The sequence below is a fragment of the Lepidothrix coronata genome, unplaced genomic scaffold, assembly GCF_001604755.1.
Source record: "Lepidothrix coronata isolate B3197 unplaced genomic scaffold, Lepidothrix_coronata-1.0 Scaffold27, whole genome shotgun sequence".
In the NCBI taxonomy this organism is placed as follows: domain Eukaryota; kingdom Metazoa; phylum Chordata; class Aves; order Passeriformes; family Pipridae; genus Lepidothrix; species Lepidothrix coronata.
In genome coordinates this window covers 3,595,414-3,616,948 of record NW_016690207.1, presented here as the reverse complement: position 1 = coordinate 3,616,948, position 21,535 = coordinate 3,595,414, and the positions used below count along the sequence as shown (strand labels likewise).

At 45.6% G+C, this 21,535-nt stretch overlaps 1 protein-coding gene and 1 long non-coding RNA gene across 2 annotated transcripts in view; both read right to left on the bottom strand.

Annotated features, from left to right (window-relative positions):
* GRAMD1B (GRAM domain containing 1B) overlaps positions 1-5,318 on the bottom strand; it is a 117,060-nt gene extending 111,742 nt beyond the window's left edge. The window contains exon 1 of the mRNA XM_017809642.1: positions 5,267-5,318. Within this exon, the coding sequence (XP_017665131.1) occupies positions 5,267-5,292 (26 nt within the window). The 5' untranslated portion in view covers positions 5,293-5,318. The remainder of the gene's footprint in view (positions 1-5,266) is intronic.
* Positions 5,319-15,787: 10,469 nt separating this feature from the next.
* On the bottom strand, positions 15,788-20,074 carry LOC108494751. The gene is made up of 3 exons (XR_001873952.1): positions 19,984-20,074; positions 16,197-16,300; positions 15,788-15,883 (listed from the first exon to the last, which is right to left on the bottom strand). It is a non-coding gene; the product is annotated as an uncharacterized LOC108494751 (long non-coding RNA).
* Positions 20,075-21,535: the final 1,461 nt, after the last annotated feature.

Sequence of the window (21,535 nt, the reverse complement as noted above, 5' to 3'; positions counted from 1 at the left end):
GCTGGAGATGGTCATTACTACCTCCAAACAGCATCTCCAATCCCTCTCCTTCCAAAATAGGGCACAGGCAGCACTATATGAGCTTTTTGTTTCACAGGGGAGAGGTGGGGGGAAAAAAATGCAGGGCACCAGTTCCGAGTTTGGGGGTCTGTTGTAGAACAGCCCAGCACACCACAAAACCAGAACACAGCTTGGTCATTCCATCACTGCTGCCCTGTCTGTGAACAGGGCAAGATGTTCTACAGCCAGATCTGAGACTTCCACCTCCACCCCCAAACCTTCCCTTGTCATCAGCAGACACGGAGCCCAAAGCGTGACGTTTTCCATCCCTTACAATTGTCACTCCACTTTAATCTGTTTTAGACAGCCAAGTATCATCAGCTTTATGAAAGCTCAATTCCTTCGTGTCCCTCCTGCCAAACATCCAAGGGAGGAGGGGAGGGTGGAAAAAGGATGCAGAAAGACGTGGGCATGTGTGAGAAGTGCTGGAAATAGCCCAGGGCTGATAACAGAAATAAAACTGTGCATCAACAGGAACTGGCTGGGCTGGGGAACAGCAGGGCTGAAAGGCACAACACCTTGGGTTGCAGACAGGGGACACTGCCCAGGACACCACCCCCACTGTGACACCCTGGAGGGGTGGGATGGCACAGTTTGATCACAGAGCACTTCAGTGGCTCAAGGACACCCCTCGGAAGGAAGGAGGGAAACCTTCACAAACCCACAGCACTGCTGGGCAAGGCTGGTGACAGACAGACTAACAGAGTAATTCTCTGAAAGGGAACAACATCAGCAGGCACTTCCACGGGCAGCAGGACCCCCGTGTTGGTTCACATCAAGCTTCCAAGCCAAACCCCATAACCAGGCATGGGAATGGCATGAAAAGCAGGCTCAAAGTATTCCAAGCTAAAGAAAAAGGTCCAGGATATGTGAGGTCTTGTAGAGTCACTGGTTCAGCTACAAGTAAGAGGAGGGACTGACTGAAACAGGCAAATTTAAGAAGTCTGGAGGAGAACAGGAGGCAGGAAAAAGAAGTGCAATGATAACTATAAATGAAGACGTTCATCTGGTTCCCATCACAGCTACAGAGCATTTCTCTTTGTTCTGTTCATTTATCTGTTCATTTATCATCACCACATCCTGCAGGGCGGTGCTGGCAACCCCCTGGCAGGGGCTGAGGGCCAGCACAGCTCACATTCATTCAGTTTAGACCCTGAGATGCCACCAAAATCAACACCAGCACAATCACAAAGTGCCTGACCTTAAACGCCCCTCTTCCTGCCACTCCAGACCTCTACAGTGGAGTAGGGACACAACTCAAGTGGCCCAGGGTAGCTCTCTAATCAGTCATTGCATCCTTAAATAGAAGTTTAAAATATAGATCTCATTGGTCATGCACCACCCAAGAGCAGCAGGCTCAGTCCTGCCCTGCCTGAACAGGCAGAGTGCAGACAAACCCAGGGCTTTTGGGATCAAGGACATCATTAGTTTCAAACAAACAGTTTAAATAGTTACAAACAAACACTTGCTGATTTAAACACGTGAAGTGCAGTGAAATTCCCCACCCAGTGACTGCACACCTGACCCGCTTCAGCTTGGGCATTGTTTGACTCTCTCCTCGAAGGAAATGATTTGTCTCTGAGACTACAGGACTAAACCAAAATGTCTTTAACTTCCCCCTGCACCTGCAGCCCCAATAAAGCCTTCCCAGAGCATGGAAGCACAGGAGAGTTACTGATTTGCATCTCATTAGCACAGATGCTCGTTGCACTGTGCAGCTCTGCCCTGAAACCCGGAGCAGATCACTTGTAAACTTGTTCCCACAGCCCCTCACATTCCATACCTGGGCACAGACATGAGGGTCATGGGGCAAGTGAGCACCAAAATGCAGCGTCAGGGCAATATATGCCCAGGCCATGAGTTGGTGTGGCTGCAGGACATGTGTCAGTGGCTCCAAGTGGGGTGAGAGCTTGTTCTGCAGCACAGGAGCAATGGATATCCATACCCATTTATTAAACTTGGTGCACTAAAAGGAGATGCCAAGCACAGGCATGCCAGACAAAAGCATGTTGCAAAAAAATATAGTGTTATAATCAGCATTTTACTTTTTGGATCGGAAAAAAACCCCAAACTTGACATAAGAGCTCTGAAAAAATGACTGTGTTCCCTAGGTCAGGGTGGTTATGCTTTCTCCCTCCTCTTCTAACACTGCATTTTACTACTGATGTTTCATATTACTGCTCATCCCCAAGCCAATTAACCTTCTTTAACCAAGAGCCCAGAACTCCAGCACCTCAGCCTTTATGGCATAAATCAGATTTGATCTGAGAGAAAAGCCTCAGAAATACCTTTGCAAAAAAAAAAAATAATAAAAAAACCTCAATGGAGTGTGAATAGTTATGTTAAGCAAGACTTTTATAAGTCACTCATGTTATTAAAGAGCAACAAAAGCTTCAGTTCTGTGCGAAGTAGAACAAGTTCAAACTCAGTGCTTAAATTCCCCTCTGATATCAGCACATGACAGCCCAGCTACAACCACAGTGTTCACAGGCAACTCAACTCTGAGTTCTCTGTCTTTTGTAAAGGGACCATTCATGGAAAGTTTAGAAAATACACAAATAAATGATTCCCTGTTAGCACTTGCACTTGGCTTGTTTCATTGTCTTCCTGAGGGTGACAGTCTCCTGCAAGACAGACCTTTTTGAAGACCTGAAGCAATTAGAACCATGAATGTTCTGCCCATGGACAGCAGGCTCAGCCTTCCCAAAGCATCTCTTCACTCTGGAAATCACTTGTTAGTTATTCAGGTACTGATCAGAGGTCCAAATACACTCCTGCTGCTCAACTAAATAAGCAGAATGCTCTTTTCTCTGTGAAATTAAAGTGAGTGAAGGCACTGGAAGGCAGCAGTGACTCCTGGTGTTTGCAGGGTGTGCAGGGGTGTGGTGCAAAGCCCATGTATTGCAAGGAATCTCAATATTTTTCATCTCCTCGAGGTTCTCGTCCCCTCTGCTGCCACATCCACACATTTTTATGTCAGTCCTCCTGTTTCCTCTCTGCCTGATGAATTCCAAAATCCTTTCTCCCCAGACTTCACTCACACCCACTGTCCTGCTGGGACACAGGCTGGGGCCATGGACAGATCCAATTTGCTGCTGTTGCTCCAAGAAAACCCCATTAATGACTAACAGGGGGATTTTTTCCTTTTTCCTTAATGAGGGAAAACATGTCAAAAATGGAGAAACTCAGCCTGCATGGATTATTCCAAGGTAAACATGGAATGTCAACTGCAGCAAATTCCATTCTAACGGACACCCCAGCCACACCTGAGGGGTGATTTTTCCACACATCATCCAAGGAACATCCCAAGCCTGGCTCCCTGGCCCTATTTATCCTCCTTCCTAACATTCTTTTGTCTAAGAGTCTTTGATCTCTGATTTCCCAGCGAGAAAATGATTAATTGGCAGATGAATTTTAATGATCAGCATCTCCATTCACAAAAGAAAACTGATGCTATGAAGTGTTGAGATCCTGTTCTCTTCAGGAAAGGCCAAAAAATGGAATTATTCACTGTACTGCTTCAGTGCTTAGGGAAGAAAGAGGCAACAGGAGCTTCAAGGCTTAAACTTTTGGTTTTCCAAGACCAATCTCCAGCCTTGTTATTAATATTCACTAAATATAGGCTGTAAAGGGAAAGAAACAATAACTATTCAGAGGTCACCTTATCCAAATAAACCAAGATGCAAATCATGGTCATTCTTTAATACATGAGAACTCTGTAACAAGTCTCTTGTTTAACATTTACTCAATTGTTTTTATATGGGAAAGGTCAAAGGAAGATGATGGTAACAGCACCTGATATCTCCATATTGACCTTAAATTCCTTTTTCCCCTGTTTGCTTCAGCATGTTTTCATCAAATATGCACAGAGGCACAATGGATTGTACATAAAATAATACAAAACTTTGTTATGAGGTGAAGGAAAGACAAGCACATCAGCCTTGGTCACCAATCCCACTGTTCTTGCATTCCATTTAAATGCCTGCAATTCCTACAAGCAACAGGACACTGAGCTGTGGGAAAGACTGAAGAAAAACCAGAGGGAATGTTTCCTAGACCTCAAGCCGTGGTTTCACCTGCTTTTTTCCTTCAGTTTGACATTTGCAGCTGAATTTCGGTGGCTTAGGAAGTCTGCAGTCTCTGCATTCACTCTCTACATTCACGACACAGGGCTAATATTTTAGAGATGTTCTTTGTCAAACATCCAGAGAATCAGAACCAGCTAAACCCCCAGATTAGCAGTGTCATCTTTTATTTAAGGCCTAATGCTGCTTCTGAGGAGGATCACTCTTAATAAGATTAGGTGGGTACACATTTTGAGCTGTGTGCTCACAGAATAATCAGTGAGTGGCCAAAATCCTTGTCGAGCTCAGCCCACACTCCAGCCAAGGATTTTTGGCAAGTAATGCCTCCTGTCAAACATATATATATGTATGAATTATATAAGATATTCAGGAGCCTAAAGTTCATTCTAAAAGCACACAGCCAGCCAGCTATAAAAAGTGTGGTCCCACGGATACTGATTTGTTGCAATAGCTGCTCTGACAACTCAGATGGGAAGCCTGGACTAACCTGCTGGGTTCCACAGCCTCATAACTCACATTTAGGGTGCTATTTCCAAGGTAATCACTTAAATGGGAAAGCTGGGAATACTTGTTGACTGAGATAAAAGAGGGGGGAAAAAAAAATAGAGAAAACCCCCACGTAATTAAGAGATATGAGAGCAGAGCAAAAGGCTGGTTTTTAAAATTGAAGCTACAGCTGCACAAGTGTTTTGCCATATCCAGGAGGTCCACAAAAAAATACTGTGTTATTAAGTATACATTGCTTTGAACACACAGAGAAGACACATGGTTTTGTGTGGAGTATTTTAATACTCCAAGACACTGAAATCTTGTGAAATGAACCAAGTGAAAAGTAACAGAATTTCTTATCCCTCCCAAAATAAACGGGTATTTCCCATCACAGCCTTTCCAGCAGTCCATGTTAATAGCTTTACTATCCACTTGCAGCAACTTCAATGCCCCCAACGAGCTGATAAAACAACGCAAGCCACCTCCGGAGCGGACAGCGCGTACTTTTAATTCCATGCTGGGAGAGCAGCAGGGTCAGGATGCGCCCCGGATTCCCACCGAGCACCAAATCCCGGCTCCGGCAGCGCTGCCGCCGCATCCCGGGGGGATCGGGAATGGAAGAACGCTCTTACCTGGCTCTGCTGGCGGGGACACTCATTCACCAGGCAGCGCTGCCAGCAGCATTCCCGGCTCTGGAGAGCGGGGATCCCGTGCCGGAGGGGCGGGATGCGGGGATGGATGGAGGCGGGGAGCGCTGAGCGCGGTGTGATGGGAGGGGGGGACCCGGCACGGAGCGGCCCCGAAACCCTCGTGCCGCGGCTCATCTCCCTGCCAGGAGCTCCCACCGCCCGCACGGGAGCTCTGCGCCTCCTTAACCCCCTCCTGCCCGCGGGCATGGGAGCGGGAGCTCCCTTTTCCTCAAGCAATCATCTCTCTGCTCTTCCCAACCCATCCCTGCGGAGCTGGAGGAACACCTCTCCCAGCACCAAGTGGGATTTGGCGGTGTGGTCTGAAAGGGATTTAAAGGGGTGGCAAGAGGCTGCCAAACCAACAAAAACCACAAAAAAACCAGAGCTGCAGATGTGGAGGGTACAAACAAAACCCATTGCAGCAGGACAAGGGTCTGCTGTGGGAAGGGGGTGTCTGACTGACTGGATCCCACAGGGCTGGAGGTGGAAAGGTGGTCTGAAGACTGATACTTTATTTACTCCCATATAGCCCAGTTTTGTGCTGGGACACAGCCTGGGGCCAAGGACAGATGAAATTTGCTGTTGTTGCCCCCAGAAAATAGTGCTGATGGCTAACAGGGGGATTCCCCCTTTTCCTCAGCAAGGACCATTTTAATAATGGGAGAACCCCACCAGTCATTTCAGCCTTCATGGATTAAATAACCCAATATACCTGGTATATATAGTATACTGGACATACTTTCAGGCTTTAGAGAGGGTCAGAGGTTTGGATAATCTATTCCCACCATCTGCAGCAAGAACACAGTTCTTTGGGAGTTGAAGGGTTTGTTTGTTCCCAGAATCAATGAGGTTAAGGCAATACCTGACAAACACAACGTGCAGAAGGCAGATACTGAACCAGAGTAGGTTATTGGGGAATCAGGTTTGTTCCAGCATTAAACCACTTGGAGCAGAACGTTACCACTCCTCTCTGCAACAAGCTCAGAGCTTTGATGTGATCCTCTCTTCCTCATCCTGATTATTTGGGTTTTGTACATTCTCTTAATTCAGTGACCACAGACCAAGTGATCCTTCCTTGAAAGCATGCCCAAGGGGTTTGGACACCGACTTCTCATTGACTGTAACCAAGTCCAAATCCATCGTGCAGCCTGAAGCTCAGATGTCTGAGCCTCCTTTTTACCACAGCACCTGAATTCCAGCCCTGAGAGAAACACCAGAGCCCATCCTGTGGCTGGCAGCTCTCAGGGAACTTGCACAATGCCTGTCAGAGAAAGCTGGGGGACTGGTTTTTTAGGAGGCTGACACGCCCCACACTGAAAGAACAAATTAAAATAAAAAAGAGCTTATTTCCTCAAAGACAGTTACTCACACAAAGGGACTAAGGTCAGAATAATAAAGCTTTGCTTCAAGCACACGGTGTGGACAGAAAACCTTCCCAAAACAAACCCCAGCCACCTCCAACATCCTTCCCCTCCCAAGACAGTCTAATTCAGGGCTTCCTCTCTCCTGTTTGCTCTCAAAGCAAACCTCAGCCTTCCCACCAGCCAGACACAGGCAAACTCCAGTGTTTGCTCTTTAATACCTGCGAGGGCACCTGGCTGGGTGCAACCACATTTTGCAAGGGTGTGAACAGATTGGAGCCAAAGAGCAAGAAGTCCTCTAGAAAACAACCTTATCCAGCACAGAGGAACATTTCAGCAACCAGACAAAGCTGCATTTATGCCAAGATGCACCACTGCTGTCACTACCAAGGGGTTGTAGCAGCCTTTACACACAAGGCAGCAGTTAAAAAGCAACAGGGACTCATCCCAACAACTTCAACGAGCTGCTTTTCTCGAGGTGTTAAGCAAGAAAATTTGCTCAATGAGCTTTTTTTTCCTGTGAAATTGTCTTCTTTTGGAAGCACAGCCAGCATTTAAGCCCATCACAACACAAAGTACTGGGAGGGCCCAGAATAAAAGTGCTGGGAGGGCCCAGAATGAAGCCCCATCCCCTGATCTTTTATTAAGGAAACTTCTTTTTTTACCTACACTCCTCATTAAATACAAGCAAGGACAAAAACAGAGCCACAGCTCTTCAACTAACTGGGTGCATAAAGCACCTTTCACTGTGGGCAAGATGAGCACTGGTCTGGCTGCAAGGGGCCATCCAGACACTGCAAACTTCACATTCTAATCAGAGCCTTGGGTTAGTCCACCCAGACCTGGAGAAAAAAAAATTCTCTGCTTAGAAGCCAAAATTTATCTTGGCTTATCTTATTCAAACACAGCCTGTTTGTTATGTTAAGGTTATCTCTGTCTCTCTTGTCTGAGTGCTCCTCTATAAAAAGCAAAGCTGACCCCTTCTCCTTCCTGATAGCTCAGGAAAACATCCTTGAGGAGAGCTGGCAATGCAGAGCTTCAAATATTCTGAGGATGGCAGAGTTTCCTGGGGATTCCCACAGGAGCAGAGGTGGTGACTTTGAAGGGTAAAACCCCACCGAAGAACACACTCCCTGTGCTCACAGTCATTACACAGCTGGACATCAGGTTTCCACCTGCCTGTTTTCAGATCTAAGTCTGGGAAGAAGAAAAATCTGGGCCCCTACAGCCACCTCTATACCAGTTTTGCCTCCCACGGGCTCTAATCTCCCTCCTGCAAGCACAGGGAGTCAGCACAAAGCTCAGCCAGTGTCTCCAAGGAAGGAATTTGACCTCAAAGACTTATGGGGATGTTGATAAGCTGCAAAAGCAGCTTTACAAACAAGAAAAAAAAAAAATCAACCCCAAACATTTAACTTAGCCCACCTAGACAAGGGATTAAGTCTGGCTACAACAACAGGTTCCTGCTTATTCCCTCCAAATATCAAGTTTTCTGCTCAGATTCAATTCAAGAGGAAAACTAGTATTTTTTTTGTCAAGCATTTGTTTTCTGACAAAATAAAAATCAATTAAATGCTGCCTTATTTCTACACGAGCACAGCATTTTTATTCTCTGAGCAGGCACAGACTTAGCACTTACCTAGCTTGCAAAATGTTACAGCAGTGGCCCTTCAAGGCAGAGGCAAAACATCATTTAAAGGAAGAAAAGAAAGATTGGCAGAGATGGGATCAGAGTTTAGGACCAAACCCCCCACTCCCGCTAAAGAACTCTTTGAATTACCCCATTGCTTTGCTTTTCAGACATCATTAGTCCAGGAGAACACGTTAGTTTGTGTCCTGAACCAAGGAGGGGAAGCAGCTGGAAGCTCAGCACTGCAAGTACAACTCCTAAATCATTCCCAGCTCCAATTGGCTCCATCCAGTTGGGAACTGCTGTGATTAGCCTTCACTTTTTCAGCTGCCAATTAGGGAGAAAAGCCAAAAAAACCCACAAAACCTCATTCTTCATTTGCAAGCCCTTGGGGGAGACCTGGAGCAAAGTGAAACTTGGCCCTTTCATTCCGACAGAAAATGGAGCAGTGGAATTTATTTCCCCTCCCACCACCCATAAATTTGAATGTAAGAACTGGAGCAGGGAGAAAGGAAAGCAACCACTTAGAGACAGGAAATTCAGGAAGAAATGGAGCAGCTTCTGGTGTTGCATAAGGTAGTTGGAACATGGGACCCACATGATTTAAGGGGTGACCAAACATCTCCTCAGTCCCCTTGGGCACTGGGCAGGATTGTTCCCCGCTGGAGATGGATAAAATATGTAATTCAGTGTTCAGGAGAGTCTGGTTGTGTCGTTTCACATTAAAGAGGGATTTACCTTCTCTCTTGGGAATCAATAGTACTGCTCTTAGAAAATGTTTCCACAAAAAGCTTATTGTTTGCCCATATTACAGAAGTTTAAACTGCTGGAACACCTGTACTAGAAAAAATAGTGGTCGGCTGATCACAAGGTTAATTTACAATCTGTCAGCTAATAATTACGATGCAAACATAAAAGAAGTTCCTCAGGAAATGAGGATTTTTTTTTTTTGAGACACTGTGCTTCTATTAAAGAAGCAGGTCCCAGGCTTTGTTCCAATTTCCTTCTGTATTCTTTGCCATATAACCAATAGTTTCAAATAAAGGCATCAAGTAGATCAGAAGATAAAAGCCATCTCAGTACCTGTGAGGGCTCAAGCAGAGAAATTAAAGCACGTGTAGACTGTGGAAAGCTTGAACGTGCAAATATTGTTACTCTGTCAACCGTTTCCATGAAGAATTCTTAGTTTAGATGCCTTTCTTACAGAAGAACTAAACATTCCTCGATTACAGAGGTCAGGACAGATTTGGAGAATATTTCTAACAGATATGTATTGTCTCCTATTCAGTACCATTGGGAGAAATACACTGAATTTCTTCAGTAAAACCATTGCATCCCACTCAACTCGTATTTACTTCAGACTACCCACTTAAAATAAGAAAAAAGGCACAGATGAGTAATTGGATGCGAAAAAGGCACAGTCTGGAAAGCCCTGGTGCTCTGACAACAGGGCTGGGCAAAACAGACTTGGCAGCAAAGAACGTGATAGCTTTGAGCTTTTCTTTTCTCGGGAAATAAATCTATTATCTCAGCCTTGCACGCTGTAGAATTATTCTATCTGTCTCTGGCAGAATTCTAAACTCAACTACAGGTCAGTGAAACTTCTCGAGTATCGGTTCCCTTCGCCATCCACAACACTTCGACAAGGAGGATAAACAAAGATATTGAAGGCAATCAAGCCCTTGAGAGGTTGTCTGACACGGCCCTTTTTGAAGCGATAAGATGCCTAAATTACCCGCTTCCAACCTCCAATACCTCTCATGGGCAGCGAAGGACCTGAAATCCCATTTTCACTTTCAAATAGATGCTGTGATCCACAAATTCAGGTGTGGCTGCGACAGTCTCAGCTCGCTGGGGTTATCAAACCCAAATGCCTTTCGTCCTCATGCCTCTGGAAAGCTTTTTTTTTTCCTCTTCGCATTAACGCTGAGGGTTTTAAGTGAATTACCTCATACACCGCTGAGGAAGCTTTTCACTCTCTCCCATTTCCTGAGGAACTGGGCTGTGCCAGACCCGAAGATGAAGCACGTTGTATAATCTGGCCAGAGCCTTCCAACACCTACAGCAATAAAAAGACTCGCAGCTAACACACCTCAGGAAAAAAAAAAAAAAAGGCCCCGTCTCCCCCAGAGGGTTTTGCTGTCTGGATCTATGCAGGTGGATGACAAAAGCCTCTTCTTTAACAATACCACCACAATACCAGAATTTGGCAGGTTCAGAGCTGCAGCTCTTCAACTTGGAATTTTACCTTTTTTTTTTTTTGTAAAAAGCGGAAATTTGTACCAAGTCCTGCACAAATAAAAGCCTCGTGCAAGTCCAGGTTTTGGATATAAACTTGGTGCAGAAATTCAGAGCAAAAAGTTTATTCTGCTTATGTGTGCGTTGGGGAGGGCATATAAATACCAGCGCGGGGCAGAGTTAGGAGCTGTGCCCTCTTGGGGTGGAATCCAAGTGTTTTATCAGAGTAATGACCACAATTAGGGACTTTTGTTTTAAATTCCAGCGCCCAGACACGGAGGAGAGTCACGACATCTCCCCTGCGCTCTTTCCCCTCCCACCCCTGTGGTCAAAAAAAAAAAAAGAAAAAGCATAAAGTGGATAGATTAGAGACAGACAGGCAGCAGTAAACAATAAATACCAGAGATATAAAAGTTCACGGGCAAAACTGTGGCCTCGAGGCTTCTTTCAAGGACAGGGTGTTTAATAATAAATGGGAGATTAATAGAGCTCTCCATCAGCAGGGGAGGCCTTGGGGGGGGGAAGGACAGGGACTGAGCCCGGTTTATTAGAGTCATTTAGCATATTCGCAGTGTTTGCTCCACACAAACAAACACATGGGCCAAATTTAGCTCTTCGAGCCGCTTTCACAAACAAACCAGTCGTCGGGAAGAGCTTCACAGCAGCGAAGAGAACAAAGCGAGCGAAGGATCGCCGGGATATCAAGGGCATCGTTCCTGCTAAAAACACCAAAACGGCTCCTCTCGGAAAGGAGCTAATGAGGAGCTTCCAGTGTGAGAGCAGAAATCGCGCCGAGCATATGGGGAGAGCATCTGCCTTCGGAGCTCCGACTTTCCTGGACTGTCTGGGATGGAAGGAACTGCCATAAACATTCCCCAGCCCGACCCTGGGAGCACGGGCTGTCTCTGGTTTGCACGGAGGTGCCAAAGCCCGACACACCCCCCCACTGAAAAACTCTTTATTCTCGAAACTCCGAGAGTTTGGGAATAAACTCTCGGGAGTTTAATAAATGAGCACAGGCAGCGAGGACTACCAGGTGGCTGGAACTTCTGCAGAACCACTCTGAAATTTGGGAGGTTTTGTGTCTATGCAAAGCAAGGCAGTTTCTGAGCCCTGCACAAAGCACAGTGAAGTTGAAAAATGCAGCAATAAAGTCACAGCTGCTCCTATCTCTTCAATCAAGTCACTGAAACAGCTGAAAAATATTATAATCAACTCTTGTGGCTTCTGCCAGGGGGTTATTGACTCATGTCTGCTCTGCTCCACATAAATATTCACAAATCCAACTTGATTTTTTTTTTTTTTTGCACCTTAAAATAGTTAGGGACCAAAGGGCTCTTCAGATTTGCCAAATTTGGCATCTTATTTTTCTTGCCCAAATCATCAACCAAGAGCCCCAAGTAAGGTATTACAACAGAGATTCTGACAGCCACCAGAAGATTCATTACTCGAGCACCAGGGAGATTTGGGGATTTGCAGTTTTATAAGAGCAGTTCATCACTTTGCTGTCCCTCTAGTATATGGTTTCAGTAAAAAAAAAATAAAAAAAATAATTAATCATGCAAATATGAACAGAGCATGTCATAAAGGAAAAAAAAAAAAGGCTTCAAAATCAATCCATTCTTCCTTCCTGAAACCTGTTTGAGTCCCACCCCCCAAGTGCTGGCCTTTAGCAGCCCTGCAGCTGTGAAATAAGTACAAGTTCCAGAGATTACACAAAGAAACCCGTTATTTAATGCTGTTAATAACATAATAATATTTAATGCATTAATAACCACGAGCTGAGGGAAGGAGGAGAAGAACCTTGTAACAAATTAATACAGATCAAAACCTGGAGTGAAATACTTGGCTCCAAGGCTGTAACGTTTCTAACCAGAGCATTTCAACTCACTTCTACAGCAGCAGCTCGAGGGGTTGAATCAGCAACTGGGAAGCTCCCAGAAACTTGGGCAAAATAAAAAAAAAGAAGCCCACCTGACATGTGACACTAGGATTGAGACAAAAACCTCTATTTTTACACTACTAGTCAAGACTAAGTTTAATCATAAAGCAAGTCCTTTCTTCCAGTCTCTCCCCCCCAAGCAGAGCCTTGTGGCCAAATGCATCCCCAACCTGAGGCAAAGGGATCAACAGGTGAGTCAAACACTCCATTAATTCTCATTTTTTTAAGGTTCTACCTCTTGCCAAAACCCTAAAGGTTGTACTTCACCTCAACCCTGCTTTTTTGGGCAGGAGAAAGCCAGTCACCACCACCAAATGCTATTTACAGCAGCACAGACAGGTGGGAGGTCACTGTGACACCACAATTGTAGCAATAAGAACTTATTTACTGGTCAGAACAAATAAAACCGGGCACCTGAACTCAGGCTCCCTCTGCCCCTAAAGCAAGGGTCCTAAAAACCTCCTTCATCCCCTTATTTATTGTTTCAAGCAGTGCAGCCCCAGCCAGCCCTCCAACACCCCACAGGCCGGGGGCTTTCACCCTCAGGTGCCCTTGCACACACAGGGTAGGAATAGTAAATGGGAATAGTAAATGGGAATAGTAAATGGGAATAGTAAATGGGAATAGTAAATGGGAATAGTAAATGGGAATAGTAAATGGGAATAAGAATAATAAATAAGAATAATAAATAAGAATAATAAATAAGAATAATAAATAAGAATAANAATAAGAATAATAAATAAGAATAATAAATAAGAATAATAAATAAGAATAATAAATAAGAATCTGTTTATAAGGTAGTGCAGCCTATAACTACCCCTAAAAGTGGGAGGTGACTCCAGCCATGGGGAGGCTCCTCTTTCCCCCCCACACCTGAGGGTCACCTCCCACAGGCAGAACCTTCCAGAGCACAGCCCACCTGCCCCAGCCCTCCCACTTTTATCCTATAAAGTGATATAAAGTTACCTGGGGGGCTCTGCCACGCAGATCCTTCTTCCACCCCCGCTGGTCCCACCCCAGCCCTCGTTACCTGCCCAGGTGAGCCCCCCAGCCCATCCCAGTGCCCGCAGCTGTGCCCGTGCCCCCTGGGAGGGCAGAGCAAGGGAGACCTTCAGAACCACCCCCCTTCCAGCCTTTTGTCCCCCCCACAGCCAGGTCTGCCCTCGGGCAGTGCCAGGACATCCCACACAGGCAAGGGGAGCGTTCCTGCCACCCTCTGCTCAGTGCCAGGCTGGGCACCTGCCACCCTCGTTTGTCTTTTTCCAGAAAAACCCTCCTGAGGAGCATTTTGGGGGGAGATTTCCTTGACTGCAACTCCTGAAGCCTCTGCTCAGTCACTCTGATGGTCCTTTTCAGCAGCTAGAAGTCCCTTTTGTTTGGTTTCATTGTTTGTTTTCCCCGTGCCAACGTTTACCAAACAAAGAATCTTCCTGCGGTTTTGGTCGTTTTATTTATTTATTTATTTATTTACCTTTGCTGCCACTTTACATCCTTAGATACTAAAACTGAGGTGCTGCCCCAGGTACAAGTGAGGAATTAGGCTGGTTTACACCATTTTCCCTCCTATCCTGCCCTTCCCAAAGCCCTCAGAGCTCCTGCAGAGGAGACTGGAAGCCTTGCAAGATTAGCAAACACAGGTATTCCTACAAGACCTTGCTCCTTATTAAAGTCAGAGCTGCTGGTGCCACGGGAAAGGGTCCAGAGAGGAATCTTTTTTAGGTGTAAGTGGAGTGATTTTCTTTGTGCCACCTGGGGAGCCCTGTCAGAGTCAGAAACAGAGTCCAGCTGAATTCCTGATACCTTCTTTGAACTGCCTGATCATGGTGCTTTCAACTTTTCACTTCTTGCAATTCATTTGAGATCTGTGTTCAGCCAGGGAATAAATTAGGGCTAATAGGCCACTGTTCCTTTTTCTTCCCCTATGGAAAACACCAAGGGAAAAAGCATCTCCTTAAAAAAAAAAACCCAAAAAACCCAGTTCCTTCTCTGTGACTTCCTTTCATTGATGCAGAGAGAATTAAGAATAAACCAAAAGGCAGAAGGCTGGACAAATAGAGGTGATTTTAGCCACGGAAACCAAACCCTCACCAAGCACCTGCCAGTTATCAAGGGATGATTAATTATCAAGGCTGCAGGCAACGAGTTTCTCATGTCTTGTGTGCAAGTGAACTCAGGTAGAACAACCTGCAGCACTGATGCATTTTATCCCAGCAAGAAACTCTCCTGTCACCCCATGTTGTTGTGGTGACAACAAGAGCTTTCTAATTTTACCAGGAGACTCCAACCAGCAGTAAAATTCAGCCTGTTTCCATCAGGAAAAGGCAATTCCTTGTTTCACAGCCAGATGCAGACTCAGGATGCTGCTACCTGAACAGTCCCACTGGTGTTTCTCAGTAGCATCAGTTAAGTGTAGACAAGCTAAAATACAGGCTGACATGTTCCTTTCTGACCCTTATTCCTTCTGGCTTGGTTTTTCCTTTTGCACACATGTGAGCTGCTTTGGTAGAAAATTTTAGATCTGTTGTCAAATGAGCAAAAAAAAAAAAAAAAAAAAAAAAATCGCCATTCTTAGACTTAACTTTTCAATTTCTTAATTAAAAAAAAAGAAAGAAAAAGAGTTGGAGGCACGCCAGCCTTAGTTCTGGGAAGCCAAAAAGGTCCATTTCTTACCACAATATACCAGGCACAAACAGAAGCAAATTTGCTTCTTCCAGGGGGAAGATTAGATTATTTCAGTACCAGTCAGAGAAAAGCTGATGTGACATTTGAGAGGTCTACTAATCCACAATACAAGAGACAAGTCCTTACATGCAGGAACTGAGAGAGGGGAACCACTTGCCTGTCTGAACACAAAAGCTGGGGAAGTCTGGCAGACACTTCCCTCCAGCTGCTCCAGGATCTGAATTTTCAATTTTGAATTCTCAGCTTTCCAAGAGAAGACAGTTACATGTAAATCCTTTCTTTCATTGTCTAGATCCAGATTATCCGAGCACCTCCGATCCGAGGCTGAGATTATTTATTCATTGTTCACCACACATAAAGTATTAATATTCCACAGCTTCCTGGGCTAACATGTTTTAGTCTGTTGAGCAGCAAAGTAAAATATTCATGGCAATCATTCTGTGAGGATCTATCAGCAACAGCCAAGGGGAAGGGGAAAAAAAGATGTGGTGGCATTTGCCAATATTCCCCTTCAGCGTGAGAAATTCACTCCTCAAAAATAAAACCCCCAAAACCACGGAGGCAATGCTAACTTTTTATTTACCCCCCATTTCTGTTGTGGTTTTAGGCTCCACTGAGGTTACTTGTATGTATTTTGGGTCACAGTGATCTTTTACCAAGGCCATTTTCTGAGGTGAAATGCTCCAAAGGACACAAGTGTGGGCTCTCTGTAGAGACAGAGAGTAAGGGCAGAGTAAAGATAGAGAGCAAATAATAGATGTAAGATTATAATGGAGATAAAGAGTAAAGATAGAGATAGATAATAATAATAAATATAATATTATAATAAAGAGAGTAAATAATAAATACGGTATTATAATAAAGAGAGAGTAAATAATAAATACAATATTATACTAGAGAGTAAATAAATATAATAAAGATAGAAAGTAAATAATAAATATTATAATAAAGATAGAGAGTAAATGATAAATATAATATTATAATAAAGATAGGGAGTAAAGATTTCTTGCTGTGATTTACTTCTTAGCCCATCCTTCCTTCAGGGTTTGTACTTTGTGAGATGCAGAACAGCTTCTTGGCTGACAAGAGCTTCTTGGATAGCAATAAGCATAAAAATGTGTCTCCTAGAATCAAAAAGCAGTTGTGTTCAGCCAATATTTAGAAGGAAAACCAGGAGGAGATGGGGAGCCTTGGGGGGGTCCCAACCTGTGGCAGGCCAGGCCAGCAGCACATCCCTGGCTGGGACTGCTAAAGGTTGTGGCAGCAGCAGGTCTGCCAGGCTGGAACAATCAGAATTATTTCCAGCACTACAGCAGATTATGGACCATCACATGAAGAATTCATGTCAAACTGGGTTTGTTTTTTTGTTGTTTTTTTTCATAGCTACAGGGCTTGCATCAAATCTAGAAAGATGAGTTCTTTTTGCTGGTATTAGCCAGGCTCGTGTTCCTGCTGCAGCCTCTCCCTGCTGGGCTTTATTGCACAGGCACATCCAGGGCTTCCCCAGGGGCTGAGTTTCCCACTTGATCTGAGATGCATCTCCCCAGTGTGAGTGGGGGGAAAAGAGCTCCTGTCACATCTGTGGAGTGAGAACCTGCATTAGCTTGACAATTTTCTCTCACAGGCTTCAGCCTCCTTTAGTAAATCCCTGCCTGATCCAGGTTTGTTTGTGCTGACTGGAGAAGGCACGAGCTTTGCTGCATGAGCCACAAAACTGGGAGGCAAGAGAGGCTTTGCCTACAGAAGGATGTTGGAGGGAACAGCTGATCTTTGCATATCAAGATGTTGACATTAAAGCTGAACCTGAGCCAGAGATCCCCACCAGGACACAGACCTACCACCCATTTTGTGTTATTTCCCAGGGGAACACACAGAATTCCCACCCTGAACTGCCAGGTATCACATCACCCTGCATCCAGGAGCTGCCACTGTAATGAAACTTGAAAAGATACTTCCACAAAGTATTTTGGGGTTGCATTTGGGTGACAAGGTCGGTACAAATCCAAGTTTATCATCACCTCCAAATCCCTCCTGTGTTTTCAGACCATCTGGCTGTGGTTCTGTCTTTGCTCAAACCTCACCCCACATCAGAGGGGGACCCTAATTCCTCTCAGCTGAGCTCAAGCCTCTGGTTTCCCAGCCTAAGGACTGGTTCCTCACATGTCCTTGTGTGTTTTTTCCACGCTAACCTAACAAAACACTGAATTTCAGAGCAAGCCTTTGACTTCCTCATTTCCATCAAGAACATCCAAGGTCTTCCACGTTCAATCAACATATTCCAAGTGCAGCTTGAATTGCTCACCACTTGAAAGGCAGACTGAGTGCTACTGAGAGCACTGATTCCTGTAAATCATCTGCTCTCTAGGGATGCCAGCAGGACACTGCTGACAACTGGGAAGTCACATTTCAGGCCTGAACACCAGAAGGTAGAAGGCAGCAAAGGCAGTAATAAAGAACAGAGGCAGCAGAGCACTTAACTCAAGGGCACAAAGCTATAAATACAAGCTCACCCCATCCTGCAGGCACGCACACATTGCTCTGGGGAAAACCTGCTTCACTTAACTCACACTACCTAAAGCACCCTCCTAAAGATCACAGAACATGCTGAGTTGGGAGGGACCCACAAGGATCACTGATTCCAGCTCCTGGCCCTGCACAGACACCCCAACAATCCCACCCTGTCCCTGAGAGCATTGTCCAAACCCTCCTGGAGCTCTGGCAGCCTTGGGACTGTGCCCACTGCCCTGGGGAGCCTGGTCAGTGCCCAACCAGCCTCTGGGGGAAGAACCTTTTCCTGAGATCCAACCTGACCCTGCCCTGACACAGCTCCAGCCATTCCCTGGATCCTGTCCCTGCTCACAGTGTGTTGGAGCTGCCCCTCATTTCAAGCTGCAGACCCCGAGGAGTCTCCCCTCAGTCTCCTCTTGTGGCCCCTCGAGACCCTTCACCATCTTCATGTCCCTCCTTTGGACACTCTCTAATAACTCTTCCTCTGATAACTCTTCCACCCAAAACTGGCCCCTCCATCCCCCCCAGACTGCTCTCCCAGCCTCACCCTTCACAAGTTTGGGCTTTATTTAACAAAGCTCCATCTTTCTGTGCCACAGTTCATCCCTGCAGGAGAAGAGACCAGCACCACCACAAGCACAGCCTCGTCACTAAGGGGTATTCCAGCACCCTGAGGTTTTTAAGCAGGCTGACCACCCTTCCCACAGGTCCTTAGGGAAAAAGCAAAAGCTCTAAATGGGAAGCATAATTTTACTCCCTTCTAAAGGAGCAGAAAAACTTTCCCTTTTCAGACAGAAAGCGCTGCCCTCAAAAAGAGGAACTCCAGCATTTTTTTTTTTTTCCTCTGAGCTCTCTGCTCTTTCAGCCTGGAGAAGCTGCTCAGATGTCAACCACAAAACTCCAGTGAGCAGGATGTGGCAGGGCCTACCCTCTGTGCAGCGTGCCAGCAGTGCTGGAGTTATTTTTAAGCTTTCTGTAATTGATTTAATTTGCATGCAGCAAAGACTCCAATAGGGCAGCAACTATATTTTGCTCAGTGTTTATACAGCACCTGGCAAAACAGACTCCTTGTCCATGCTTAAGGCTCTTAAATGCTAAATAACAGGAATAGATTAATGTACCTTACTGTTGAACTATCTCTGGGCTGGGGAATTAATATAGAACCTGAGGAGAGTTGGAAGTCGGGTGTTCCAAGGTCTTCTGAGTGACAAGTGCCAGCCAGACACCATTTTCCAAGGCCTTTCTTGAGGTCAAGTGGTAAATTGTGGTTCTGGTGCCCTCCAAACAGGTCTGTGTTGGTTTTTTAGTGATACGAAGCCTTTTGCTGACTCCCAGTGTCAGAACCTGACATTCTGACACTTGGGACGGTGAGGAAAGTAGATTTACTCAGTGTTTCTTAGAAAACCCCTGCCCAGTGTTTCTTTAACAGCATATCCCACTCTTCCCTCAACACCCTGCACCACCAGGGCACTCTCCACCACATCCCTCCTTTTACACATCCCTGCTCCAAGTTCTCCACTGTGTTTGTCACATGGGAGAACCCACAGTCCTCACCCGCCCTCTTACACCTTATCATGTAGCCTAGAGCACAAACTTGAATCCCTCTCGTGTTCAGCAGCTCCCAGGACGTGTTTGCATTCATTTGCTGGCACAAAGTGCCTTTCCACTGGAAAATGTCCTTTCCCCACCAGCAACACACACATCCCGACCAGCCCTTCCTCACCAGTGCCTGATAAGCACCTTCCAGCTCAAATCTGCCTTCCTCTAGTGCCAAAGAGCAGCCTTCCCAGCCAGTCTTACCCCAAAAACCAAAGGACTGCATGAAATCTCGTTAAATGCCCAAGTCCTGGCTCCTCATTTTGCCTTCAGGGGGTTTTGTTTGCATCCAGGAACAGATCAAAGCACATTTGCAGGTATTTGCAGAGCATTGCTGGGACATTGCTGTGACATCTGGGAGCAGCTGAAGGAGCCATCTGTTCTCTATACCATCTGTTTCCCCATATTCCTGTTTTTCCCCCCCTCCCAAAAGTGCACATGGAGGAAATTCCCATTCCAGGGGCACACACCCCCCCAGGTTTGCAGGGCACACGCCCCAGTAATTTGCTTCAGAGAGCAAACCCTGACATTTGGCACCAAAATAACACTTGTTCCCTGGAGCATTTATCATTCAATGAAGGGCACATTTTAAATATACATCTCTCCTAAGCAGCTGTGGAAAGCAGCCACAAACACTGCAGAACTAAGAGCAACCAGGCAATATTTCCTTTTAATGAAACAGCCAAGCTGACAAGTTAAATACCTTTGAAACAAAGCCAAAAAGAACTTCATTCAGAAGCACCGACAAGCATCAGGACCTCAACTCTTTCACACCACAAACGCTTCTCGTTGTCCACCAAAGCAAAGTAAAAGAAATCCAGCATAAATAAACCCTGCCCAGACTTTACAGGGTTCATTTCAAACTCTTTATTCAATGGTTAACTTAGGCTAGTCTTGCTCAACTTCCTTTGCCAGATAAAAATCGTGACCTAGAAAAAAAAATTTTTGCTGTGGAAAGCAGCAGTGTTGGTAATTGAAGTGCAAGGAGAGGAAAGATAAAAGCACTGGGGAAAGGCTTTAAGTTTCTGTGGAGGCCTGGGGAGAAACATATTTAAGCTTTAATGTGGTATGACATGAGCAGACTTAATAAACCGTTGTTAGATCATGATCCAGCTTCTTCCTGTATCCTCTTCCCTAAATTCCTAGGGCAGGGATGGAGCACCAGGCTCTGGTCAAAACAGGTCCAGCTTTCTCAAGGTTTTAAGTGCAGTGGGTTTAACCAGGGCAATTCCTTTTATCTCTGCTTGCCCTGGTGTAGCAATTTCTTTATCTTCTGGATCAGCTCATGCAAAGAAATGAGTTTCAACTCTTGCTCTTCCCTCCTTGCCCCGCTAACCCCTGCCTGGCATCTCTTCCTGGGCTTTTTGTGCGTGTTCAGCAGCTGCAGCAGCTGCTGGGAATGGAAAGGCTCAGCACGGGCTCCATCTGCTGGGACACGGGACAAACCTCGGGATCTGCTGGCACTTCATCCCAAAACGGGGATGAAGAGCTCAGGAGAAGGTTTGGGAGCCTCTGGCAGTCACGGCATCGATGCAAGACGTGCATTGTGCCCACAGAGCTGCAAATCCAGGAGGCAGACACCTGGATAAGGCAACAACTAGGTGGCCTGTGCTTATCCAGGCTCTGCTGAAACTCATTTTCATCTTTTTATTTTTCCTATTGGATTGGAGTGATTTGTGCTTCCCAGAGCATCCATGAGAGCTGAGAACAATCCCCTGCTCCAAACCCAGCAAACCCCTCCCGGGCAGCGAGTTCCTCTGATTTGGGACTTGGAGCCTTCACACCCCTTTAGCACTTGTAATTTCAGTGCTAAATGAATTTTCCAACGCACCCAAGCTGAGCCAGGCTGAGCTTATCCTGTGTATCAGGATGATCACAGCTAACACGGAAAAGGCTGCTGGCAGCTTCCCTGGGGAATGCTGGTTGTGAAACGGAAGCAGAAGGGATGTCTGTGCTCTGCAGGCATCCCACGAGCTCCCTTCACATGCACTTGTTCCTCCTGACAGGCAAAGCTGGGATTTCAATGGCAGCAGGAACTAATAAGCAGGCTTTTCTATTTTTTTTTTCCTCCCACCCCTCTACATTTAAGAGGATTCTTTGTGAGATTATACAAGCATTTAGCTAAAAACAGTGTTTTAGTGTCCAGTTTTCTCTGCAGAACCAGGTTGTGCTGCAGTGAAATGAAGAAAAAAAAAAAACAACACAGGATCCTAAAGAAAATATCAATAATTGGGATGTGCATGGAATTTTTCAGG